Raw genomic sequence first — 12,243 nt, forward strand, 5'->3', positions numbered from 1 at the left:
CGAGCACTGGAGTGGTCCTGCTGTAACTCACAGAGGAGTAAATCAAAGCCATCGCACACAGAGGCAGAGGAGGAGGAGGAGGAGGAGGAGGAGGCTGAGCGGACAGAAAAGTCTTGGCCATATTTCACATTTCTACCATTGTCCACAAATCCCATGACAAAGACCCAAACCAACAATAATTTGATCTACAAGCAAATATCGTGTCGTCGTGTCCAAGGTCTGACGCGTCCAAGCCACACAGTCAGAGTCTTTGTTTCCAGATGAACGAGTGAAACGTTCACTCTCACCGTCACCAACAAACACTCAACTGTATGTCTTCAAACCTTCAAACGCTGAAAACAGCAGCAAAACAAAAGGATTACACTGGATTGATTCTCAGCCTTCAGAACACGGTGAGCTGAGACATGAACTCTCTGTTGGCTTTTGCCTCTTCGTGGCATTTGTTGACAAGAGGAAAAGGAGGAATTGGTGTGGGAGAGTGAGTGGAACATAAAATCTAAGTCATCTTAAGTCTACAATATCTTACAGTAGATTTTATCTCTTATATCTCACTGTGAGACACACTTTTCCAACAGGAAACTCAACCACTCACTCTCCCACACCAAACCCCATAGAGAAAATCAGTGATTTTAACATCACACACACAGGAGTTGTTGATCCACTGCTGCCTCCATCACTAAGTTCAAATGTCTTATTTGGTCAAATTCTTGTTCAGATTTACCTCAGTGACACAAAGTGACCACACGAGGCAGCAGTAGACCAGCAGCAACTGTGTCCCCACAAGCTAAAATCACAGATTTTCTCTATGGGTTTGGTATTTTCCAGCTGATTTGGCGAGTGTTTTGTTTCCACCAAGAGCAGCAGCAGCAGCAGAAGCACCAGCCATAACAGCAGCAGCAGCAGCAGAAGCACCAGCCGAAACAGCAGCACCAGCAGAAGCACCAGCAGCAGCACAGTTTGTGCTAATCACGTGTCAGTTACTCAAACCCTGAACAATCTGTTCATGACATTTTCTCAGCGCAATAAGGAGACCCTGAACTCATCGCGCTCCACAGAAAACATTTGACTGAAGTTAAAAACAACAAAGACGACAGCAGATGCTCAGAGTCTGATCACAGAGCACAGATCTGTGCCGCTGACATCATCAACCGACCCCGACTCGTTGTTTAGGGGAAAACTGTCATAACATCTCAGAGAAGACTCTGAGATGACTTGCACAAATTCTTTATGTACGCCGTCGCTGCTGCTGCTGCTGCTGCTGTTGCTGTTACTGCTGCGTTTGCTGCTGCTGTTACTGTCACTGCTGCTGCTGCTGTTACTGCTGCTGCGGCTTTACTGCTGCTGTTACTGCTGCTGCTGCTGCTGCTGCTTTACTGCTGCTGTTACTGCTGCTGCTGCTGCTGCTGTTACTGCTGCTGCTGTGTTATGAGTGTTGGCGTCTTGGTGCAGAAATGTGAGTGTGCAGGCCTCGCTGTCATAAACCAAATGTCAGAGTGTGATGAAGGAGAGCAGCATGTCCAGGAGACTTTGTCTCACTGAGACCTGGATGAGTCTCACTGTCTGTGTGAGACATTCTTCATGTCTTTAACTAAAGAAGAAAAACATCCACTAAAATACAAATTAAAAAAAAGAAGAATACTTATCATATTATAAATCAATGCTTTTCAGCTGCTACATCCCATAATTCCTTCTAGATTTCACCATATTTACAGTAAAACATCTCAAATATATTATACTGACGAAATGAAATGGAAAAAAGTCACTGCTTAAATTTAACTTAAGGAAAAAGACGGATGTTAAGGGAAAACATGGAGGTTAAGGAAAAAAACATTGATGTTAAGGGGCAAAGGACACTAATGGAAAACAAGCGAGAGTGCCGTCACTGGAAGAGACGTCCTACATAAGGATCGAGCCGAACAGTGACGAACTGTAAATCAGCTAAAAACACTTAGGGACAGCACAGCTGATCGCCACCGCTGATCGCCAGCAGCGCGCGGTGAGCTGAATAAACTGGCGCTGTATCAGACCGGTGACTGTATGCTCCGGAGCTGGCGATCAGTTTAGGCAGCTCGCCGCTGGCCGCTGGCAATCAGCGGTGCTGTCTTTTTAACTGATTTTCACAGAGAGTGCAGCACCGCTGATCGCCAGTGGCGAGCGGCATAAATGGCTGCTGTATGTGACTGTATCAGACTGAGTCTGTGCTCCGGTCATGGAGGACGTTCTGAACAAATATTTTTAATTAGGACGTGTCAGAATGGTCAGTTATGAGCTCCATTTGACCTTTTCTTAACAATGTGTGTGTTTGTACGTTGGTGAAATACGGTCGCTAAGGTTACGTTCGGTTAACATGGATGCTAAGGAAAAACGAATGTTAAGGGAAAAACATGTTAGTTAAGGGAAAAACATGTGCAGAGAAACTGTTCATGAGTCCAGAGAAAGAAACTTAATCCTCATATCGCTCATATATCAGGATATATAAACTCAGATTATGACATAAGACATCACAGAACGACTTACAGAAATATTGGTTTGACTTAAAATATATAAATATAAATATGGATTTATTTAATAACATTTGAGTAATAATAAAATACCCCACGCCCCACCAGTGTTTGAACTGGAACACAAAGTCCTGTGGCAGATTTAAACATCCTCCTTTGTCGCATTAACGCGTTCATTAATGAACAAAGTGGAGTGAAGTTCGTTCCCTGAGGTGACAAAGAAAGCAGTGAAGCTGGGAAACGCCGCGCCCCGACAGCAGCAGCGGAACATGCCGGGAAAATACACCCGACACACCCTGGACAAACACACGGCCGGACCCAGTGTGCGTTCATGATGGTGTAATAATGGGAGAGAGGGACAAAATAATCCCTGAACCGCAGCCAGGCCTGGTTGTAAAACTTCATCTCTGAATAGTTCTGCTCTCCTGACACGGTTTCACACGAGTGTGGTCCGTTCTTCTGCTTTTCTAACAACAATGGACCAATAATAACGACTGAGCAACACATCGTACTGGAAATATTACGGTTTATATTAATATACTTTTACTTTCCAAGAGACACCGCTGAACAGATGAAATCCTACCATGAGCTAAAATTAGAAGAAATACATCTCGACACGTGCAAATGTGGAACTTAAATCATGTCTCCACTGACAGTTGGTAGTTTTTCTAGTTCTTCGGGGTCGTTCGGGCAACCCAAACACACTCACTGTGTCTTGTCCGACGTGCACTCATGTGTTCATGTCCACAATTCTCACACTTTGGTGTAAATTTGAAATGCTGTGAGACAATTAACAATGACTTAACAGTAATAAAACCAGGCAGTGAACTCACCACGAGCGGTTCGCCTCCGTCGACGGGACTGTAGGTAATCCTGTAGTTCTGGACGGGGCCGGGGGCAGCGTCCCATTTGGCCGTCAACGTGGACGTGGTGGCGTTCAGAACCCTCAGGTTTCGAGGAGGCTCTGGAACCACTGACGGCACAAAGAGACACACGGTGAGACAAACGCGACTAAAGGGGGTTTGAAGTGATGGTGATGACGAGGACGAGGACGATGATGATGATGAAGATGATGCTCCCACAGTGTAAGCGGGTCATGGATCTGGTGATGGGAGGTGATGAGATTCACAACAACAACAACAACGGCAGCAGCAGAATGTTGAGTGAAGCTGTTCAGAGCAGGACTGCAGTTTGTGGATTAGCAGAAAAAATGTCGGTTGACATTTGTGCTCAGTCTCACTAGAGCTGTTGTGTATCGCAATATCGTGATATCGTATTTTGACTCAAATATCGTGATAACAACATCGTACCATGACTTAAATATTGCGATATAAATGCCGTATCATGACTTAAATATCGGGATAATATAAGATTGTGACATAAATATCGGGATAATGTCAGTTCATTTCACTTACTGTACAAATTGTAATAATGTCGTGACTTAAATATCACAATAATAATGTTGTGTTGTGACTTAAATATCGTGATAATATCGTATTATGACTTAAATATCGTGATAATATCGTATCATGACTTAAATATCTTGATATCGTGTCATGACTTATATATCGTGATAATATCGCATCATGACTTAAATATCGTGATAATATCGCATCATGACTTAAATATCGTGATAATATTGTATAGTGACTTAAATATCGTGATAATATCGTATTGTGACTTAAATATCGTGATAATAACATCGTACCGTGACTTAAATATTGTGATATTAATGTCATATCATGACTTAAATATCGTGATAATATCGTATCATGACTTAAATATCGTGATAATATCGTATCATGACTTAAATATCGTGATAATATCGTATCATGACTTGAGTAACGCGATTTAAATGGCGTATCATGACTTAAATATCGGGATAATGTCGTACCATGACTTAATATCGTGATAATATCAGATTGTGACATAAATATCGGGATAATGTCAGTTCATTTCACTTACTGTACAAATTGTAATAACGTCGTACCGTGACTTAAATATCACGATAATAATGTCGTGTTGTGACTTAAATATTGTGAATAAAATATTGTGATAATATCATATAGTGACTTAAATACTTGGATATTAATATTGTATTGTGACATAAATATTGTGATAATGTGACATTGTGACTTAAATATCGTGACAATAATATTGTATCGTGATTATATCGTACTGCGGTGTCTCTGGGTGTTTTGATGGATAAAAAGCTTTTTTCAGATTCTCCTGAGGTTAAATTGCGAGAGAAGAGCTTTGTTCAAACTTTAAATACGAAACATAATTCAAGTGAATTCAAAGTCAGCTGATCTGCAAGCCTGCAGCAGAACCACTGCAACAACACATGCAACATGAATGAACGTGGAGGTTCAGGTGATGATGACGATGATGATGATGTCAGATGATTTTTCACTGTGACAACATAAATGTTATGATGATGATGATGAACGATGATGGAGGATTGTTGCTGGTCCAGGTTCACACCACAATCTACAAACACCACGTCTGCTCGTAAAGAACATTTACAAAAACGCGCGTTTATCTCACGCCACGCGGTGCAAAACACGCACGTCCTCGTGTCCTGAGATAAAACAGAGCGGGACGCCGTATGCTCTTCATAAGTGCTCTGCGTTTCACTCTTTTATGTGTTTTTATTAGATTTGGAGGAGATGCCGTTTTCACGTTTCACTCAGATAAGAAACACGCGTTAGCTAGCGACTAGCTAGCACGCGAGACTCCAGGACTGCTCTTATGTTTTGTTTATCTTATTAGTTGTAGATTATTTCATTATAATTATAGAATAAAGTGAAAGACAGAGTCCTTGGACAATAAAAAAATAGAGCAGTTTGTGGCCAAGTTCACGTCTTTATAACCTGGAGTTCGTGATCATAGCAAAAACAAAACAGACACCAGGAACTCATGATTTCACTTTAAATATTTAACTTTTTATGGTGTAAGTTTTGTCTGTTTTTCTTTGTATTTTTGCTCTTATACGTTAAGTTCCTGTCTTTAACATTTGTACTTCTACTTTAAATACTTGCTTTTAAATTTAAATCATGCTATTTGTGTTTAGCGTTTAGCCTTTCTGACCTTTTATCTTTTGTTACCTACAAAAACAAACAACTAATGTCCTTAATAAAACATTTTTCTGACTCCTTTCTTCATGTTGTGCTGGCTATTGTGTGAATTCACTAATATTAGTGTGCTTACTGTTGATTGGAGCCTAAATCGTGTTTTGTTCTTTGTACTTGTAATCTTACTTAAAAAAAAAACCAACACATGATGCTAGTTCTGTTTATTAACCCAAATAACAAATTATTTTTATGAATAATATCTGTTTTCGACTCTTTTCTATATCATCTTGTGTCTACAGTCAAGCTAACGCTGTGAATTCACCAGTATTAGCGAGCTAACTGGTGCCCAAATCTGGTTTGATCGACTTTTATATGTACATTTAATCATTTTTTGCATTTGTACTTTAAATTCCTGCCTTTAATTGTTTTCTTGTACCACTATTTGTACGTAAAATTCTTGCTTTTATAATCACATTTATACTAGTTCTGTTTATGTTTTAGTTTAGTTTTTCTTCTTAATCTCTTTGTTATGCACCAAAAACAACATCATTACCTTCACATTTTCTTCATTAGTAAGTGAACAGATTATTTATTTTTCCTTTAAGACGACCTTTATACATTTCATCTTTTAGTTTTTGGCTCTTGTGCTTTAAATTCCTGGCTTTACTTTTTCCTTATGCTTTTAAATCCTTTTAATTAAATTGACGGTAGTTCTGTTTATCTTTTAGCCTAATTTTTCAATTTAATCTTTTTGTGACGCAGCAAAACGACAAATAATTTCCATAATAAAAACCTGTTTCTGGCTCTTTTCTTCATCATCACTGACATTAACTCTTGGCTGAAGCCTAAATGTCGACTATAATGACGCGGTAGAATTCACAGTGAACAGTTTGTGGTGTGAACGCACAGCGAGGCACTGAAACGCACTTCCATGCAGTTAAAACAGAGGAAAAAAAAGTGTGCCACTGTCAACACTGTCTGTGACCATCCACACAAACTCATCAACACTGCAATGAAAAGGCACGTGTCCTTGTCATGTGACCTACCATCTGGAGCCTTTAACCCTAGAAAGAGACGCCGAGAAAACAACAGCGTTATTTGAATGTGAGTAAAAATCTGTGAGGATCAAATACTGAACACTGGTTGGTTTTGTTTTGATGATATAGTTCCAGCTCAACTTTTCTCTTCCATCAGTCACAGAACCTGTGTTTTTATTTTAGTTTCTGTGTCGTCACTGAAGAGTCATGAGGACGATTCCAAAATCTCCTTAAAGTTCCAAATTCTACGTAAAGTTCCAAATTCTACGTAACGTTCCAAATTCTACTTAAAGTTCCAAAATCTACTTCTAATTCCAAATTCTACTTAAATTTCAGTGGTATTTCAGTTCAGTGACAGTGAAACAACTGCTTTAAAAGTCACTATTTTGTGTGTTTCACGCAACTGATGACGACTCCGCCCACATTGAGGAGGAGCTACGATAATGGAAAACCTTAGCAAACTGAGCAGAGTCGAGCTAGAACTGTACAACGGAAAAGAGTTCCAGACTTACGTGTTCGCTCTCGTCCCATCAGGTCCTCGCTCTCCGACTCGTCGGGGTAGATGGCCGTGACGGTGACGTCGTACTCGGTGTCGGGGTCCAGGTTCGGCAGAACGTGGGTGTTCTCGTCCTTGGGCAGGATTTCCTGGTGACGGACACAGAGGCAATGACGGGAAGAAACATCACAGATGTTCCCAAAAACAACGCTCTTTTTTATTTATGAATTCATCTCGTAGTCCTGGTGAGAGCGAGCAGGCGAATGTGAGGAACAGGTAAAATGTGTCTGTGATCAGAAAATCGTACAGCGATACATCACGATATCTTCGGTCTATCTTTGGTCATCGTCTATCAGAGCGCGGAGCGTCTTAACTTCCACAGTTTAAGTGTTTTCTTTGCTGCAGGTGAATTCACACTTATATCGGTCAGAATCACATGGAAAAGAAAACAGCTTCAGCATCAGAGGCTGTGTTATCGGTCAGGCTGTGTTTTCGGTCAGCGACGGGACGTCCAAATACAAGCTTGTTTGCATATTCAAAGACAGAAGATTAATCCAGTGCCAAAATCTCTTTATAATCCCAAAATCTACTGACAGACGTATTCTGCATATTCAAAGACAGAAGATTAATCATCTGTCTCTTAACTCTTCCTCATCAGGTTTTTTTTAAATGTGTGTAATGAAGGTGTAAATCTCTCTGATCTGTGGTGAATGTGAATACCGCTTTAATACATTTAGTAATAAAACCTTCAGTTTACAGCGACTTTGGAGGAAAAATAATTACAATAATACAATAAATAATTAACAATTCAGTTTAAACACGCACAGGAAGGAAATGAAAAAAGATGTGAAAACTAATACCTAATAACTAAAGGTGAAAAAAAGAGACTCACTTAATAAAATCAAGCCTGGGATATCGTAACAACATGGAAAGTGAAGTTTGTAAACCACTCACTCTCCCACACCAAAGCCCACAGAGAAAATAAGTGATTTTAGCTCACGGGGACACAGGAGCTGCTGGTCTACTGCTGCCTCGTGTGGTCACTTTGTGTCACTGAGGTCAATCTGAACAAAGGATTTCAAAAGCTGAATTTTACAAAATAAGACATGTGAACTTTGTGATGTGGCAGCAGTGGATTAACAACTCCTGTGTGCTGTGATGCTAAAATGACTGATTTCTCTCTGGGGTTTGGTGTGGAAGAGTGAGTTGTTCTCACAGTGAGTCATGTGACTCATGGAAACCACACGTTCTTTTCTTTAAACAGTGAAACCCGACGACGGCGTCACTCACAAACTTGGGGTCGTTCTCTCCTCTCTTGGTCCAGCCGACGCGGTACAGGGCGACGTCAGGAGCGCTGTGTTCCCACGTGGCTCTGAACGAGGTCATGGTCACGTCAGAGAACTGCAGGTTCTTAGGAGCGGGAACGACGTCTGTGCACACACACACACACACACACACACACACACGAGAGCAACACGCGTGTTTATTAGGGGGTGTGTATGTGTGTGTGTGGGTTGTAATTACACCTCAGTGAAGGGTGTTTGTGCTTGTTTGAAGGTCAAATTGTGAAAATTAGTACTATGTGTGTGTGTTCTTGTGTTCCTGTCTTTGTGAGGACCACAGGTTCAACAGGAACGTCCTGAACGTTCTGAACATCCTGAATGTCCTGAACGTTCTAAAAATGCTGAATGTCCTAAACGTCCTGAAAACACTGAACGTCCTGAACATCAGAAATGTCCTGAACGTCCTGAACATCCTGAGCGTTCTAAAAATGCTGAATGTCCTGAACGTCCTGAACATCCTGAACGTCCTAAACATCAGAAATGTCCTGAACGTCCTGAACATCCTGAAGGTCCTGAACATCCTAAACATCAGAAATGTCCTGAACATTGTGAACATCAGAAATGTCCTGAACGTCCTAAACATCAGAAATGTCCTGAACGTCCTGAACGTGCTGAACAGCCTGAAAGTGCTGAACGTCCTGAACATCCTGAACGTCCAAAACATCCTAAACGTCCTGAACAGCCTGAACGTCCTGAACGTCCTAAACGTCCTGAACATCCTGAACGTCCTGAACGTCCTGAACAGCCTGAACAGCCTGAAGAGCCTGAACGTCCTAAACGTCCTGAACAGCCTGAACGTCCTGAACGTCCTGAACATCCTGAACATCCTGAACGTCCTGAACGTTCTAAAAATGCTGAATGTCCTGAACACCCTGAACGTTCTAAAAATGCTGAACGTCCTGAACATCCTGAACGTCCTAAACATCAGAAATGTCCTGAATGTCCTGAACATCCTGAAGGTCCTGACCGTCCTAAACATCAGAAATGTCCTGAACGTCCTGAACGTCCTGAACTTCCTGAACATCCTGAATGTCCTGAACATCCTGAATGTCCTGAACGTTCTAAAATGCTGAACAGTCTGAACGTCCTAAATGTCCTGAATATCCTGAACTTCCTGAACGTCCTGTACGTCCAAAATGTCCTAAACGTTCTAAAAATGCTGAACGTCCTGAACCTCCTAAATGTCCTGAACATCCTGAACGTCCTGAACATCCTGAATGTCCGGAGCGTTCTAAAATGCTGAACATCCTGAATGTCCGGAGCGTTCTAAAATGCTGAACAATTTGAACGTCCTAAATGTCCTGAACATCCTGAACTTCCTGAACGTCCTGTACGTCCAAAGTGTCCTAAACGTTCTAAAAATGCTGAACGTCCTGAACGTACTAAAACGTCCTGAACATCCTAAACGTCCTGAATGTCCTAAAACGATCATAGATCACGTGTAACGATCATGTTCACACCTGTGATGGCTATTCCCAGCATCGGGGATCCAGGTCCTTCGTCGTAGATGGGTGTGACGGCGACGTCATACTCGGTCTGTGAGATGAGGCTGGACAGATCCAGGGACGTGATGTCACCGCTGACTTCAGTCTGTCCGTTTAAATGGAAACAAAAAATCACTCTGTCAGAGTTTAGATTTCTTTATATATTTCACTTCATTCACTTTATTTCCTAACTTTGATGCTTCTGTAAGTTTTAGTCGACACAGAGCAGAGAGTATTCCTTTGTCTTGTCTGATCTTAACTTATTTCATCTTGTCTTAACTTATCTTATCTTAAAGGTGACATAGACCGGAAGCTCCAATTAACGCTGCGTTTGTGTGTGTATCTGCGTCATTACCTCGTTTATGAAACCCTAAAGTTTCAGAACAAACAGTTCAGCCACTGCTGAGAAAATAGTGTTGTATTGTTTTCCTGGGCTCTGCGAAGCGGATCGACACTTCCTTAATTTGATGTCGTCATCAGAAATCCTCACCACTCCTCTCACCACCGTAGCGCCTCCCGGTGCGGGCACTAGTCCGGGCACATCCGGTTGCGTACATTCAACCGCAGAAGAAGAAGAACTACTCTCGTTGTAGCTGCTGAGATGCAGAGCATCCACCGTGCCAGAGGGGGAGCTGTGTATCTGAGAGCTGGCCTATCTATTACGTCACTTCCAGGTACCTGGCCAATCACAGGACAGTTGTAAAGCTCTCGTTGGCTGGCCAATCACAGCAACTGTTTGGTCTGAAACAGCGCGGCTGACGAGAGCGTCAGTGAGGAGATATTTTGATCGGCTCGTTTGCAGCGATTAGGAGGTTTTTAATCATGAAAACATGTTAATATATGTAAGTAGACCTCCATAACTAACATATATGTGTGATACAAGCATTCGATGTCACCTTTAATTTATCTCATCGTGTCATAACTCATCTTATCTTAACTTATCTCATCTTGACTTATCTTATCTCATCTTAACTTATCTTATGTTACCTCATCTTATCTTAACTCATCTCATCTTGTCTTAACTTATCTTAACTCATCTCATCTTTTCTTAACTTATCTTAACTCATCTCATCTTTTCTTAACTCATCTCATCTTGTCTTAACTTATCTTAACTCATCATCTCAGCTTGTCAGGGTTAAGGTTTTTTTTCAGAAGAAAGTATTTGAAGATTCACAGTTGAATCAAATGAGTGGAAAAAAAACCCTGAAAATCAGTGTTTTCACACTCAGTTTGTCGAGTACATGTTTGACATCCCAGTGAGACAGAGCTGGGTTTTCTTCTCACTCTGCCAGAGCAGTGATGTTTCTCATGAATGCAGCCGACCTGGAAGATTTGGACTCCAACTCTCGACTCTGTCAGTTTCCCAGAATCAAGACCTGGCTGCAGAACGAGGATGAAGACATGGCTGCTGGACGAAGACGAATACATGGCTGCAGAACGAAGACGAGGACATGGCTGCAGAACGAAGACGAAGACATGGCTCTGACTGCGAGACTCTGACCTCAGAGTCAGTTTCATACGAGCGTCACAGCTGCGACGTTGGTGTGAAAGTCAACGGCTAAAGAACCTGCCAAAAAGGCAAAGGTCACAGAGGTCGTTCCATGCTGCTCACACGGAACACATTTAGACGAGGACCTTTCAAGGAAGCACATGGCGTCATTTTCCAAATCAAGTGTTGACAAAGATGCTCTTCGTGTTTCATTCTTAATCTAAGAAACAGATTCCTCAAGTACTCAAGATTTGATGACATTGGACAAACAGGGTTCCCACACCTTGGTTAATATCAGATTCAAGGATGTTCCAGGAACAATTCCCTCCAATTCAAGGACTAGTATGTGCTGACTCAGCTTAAGATGGCAGGACTTGTACTTGAACTTGTAAGCGCTTGTCCCCGTCCATGATGGCGTCTACTTTTTTCACCTGGACAAGTGATTGTCCTCGGGCTCCTGGTCAAAGTCAATCTTTGTCATTTTGTCTTTGGTGAGACAGAGATGTTGGACATCAAGCAACGCACAAGACAGTGGTGAGAGGTGGCGTCGTGACAAACAACGGAGAAATTTACCAAAATTCACAAACTTTCAAGGATTTCCAGGACCCGTGGGACCGCTGGAGTCTCACCTCTTGGAGGTCTCCATCCTCCGGTTTGTAGGTGATCATGTATTTGCGCACGGCTCCAGGAGCCGCGTCCCAGCGGAGCCTCATGGTGCTGTGGGTCACGTCGGTGATGGTCAGGGCTCCAGCAGGAGGCCTGGGCACTGAGGGAGAACAGGTCCAGTCAAGCTTTAACAATCCAGAACCATCCTGAACA

The 12,243-nt window shown here is 42.0% G+C and overlaps 1 protein-coding gene across 3 annotated transcripts in view; it reads right to left on the minus strand.

Annotated features, from left to right (window-relative positions):
* The window catches only part of col12a1b (collagen, type XII, alpha 1b), a 111,963-nt gene that overhangs the window by 53,536 nt on the left and 46,184 nt on the right, over positions 1-12,243 (minus strand). For 2 of the 3 annotated variants that reach the window (XM_058613865.1, XM_058613868.1), the window contains exons 25-30: positions 12,054-12,190; positions 9,912-10,041; positions 8,399-8,538; positions 7,125-7,257; positions 6,622-6,639; positions 3,335-3,474 (exon numbers count right to left, since the gene is read on the minus strand). In XM_058613865.1, coding sequence (XP_058469848.1) covers positions 3,335-3,474; positions 6,622-6,639; positions 7,125-7,257; positions 8,399-8,538; positions 9,912-10,041; positions 12,054-12,190 — 698 coding nt within the window. The remainder of the gene's footprint in view (positions 1-3,334; positions 3,475-6,621; positions 6,640-7,124; positions 7,258-8,398; positions 8,539-9,911; positions 10,042-12,053; positions 12,191-12,243) is intronic. The other variant, XM_058613866.1, reaches the window with a different exon arrangement.

Source organism: Solea solea, chromosome 17 (assembly GCF_958295425.1).
Source record: "Solea solea chromosome 17, fSolSol10.1, whole genome shotgun sequence".
NCBI lineage: Eukaryota > Metazoa > Chordata > Actinopteri > Pleuronectiformes > Soleidae > Solea > Solea solea.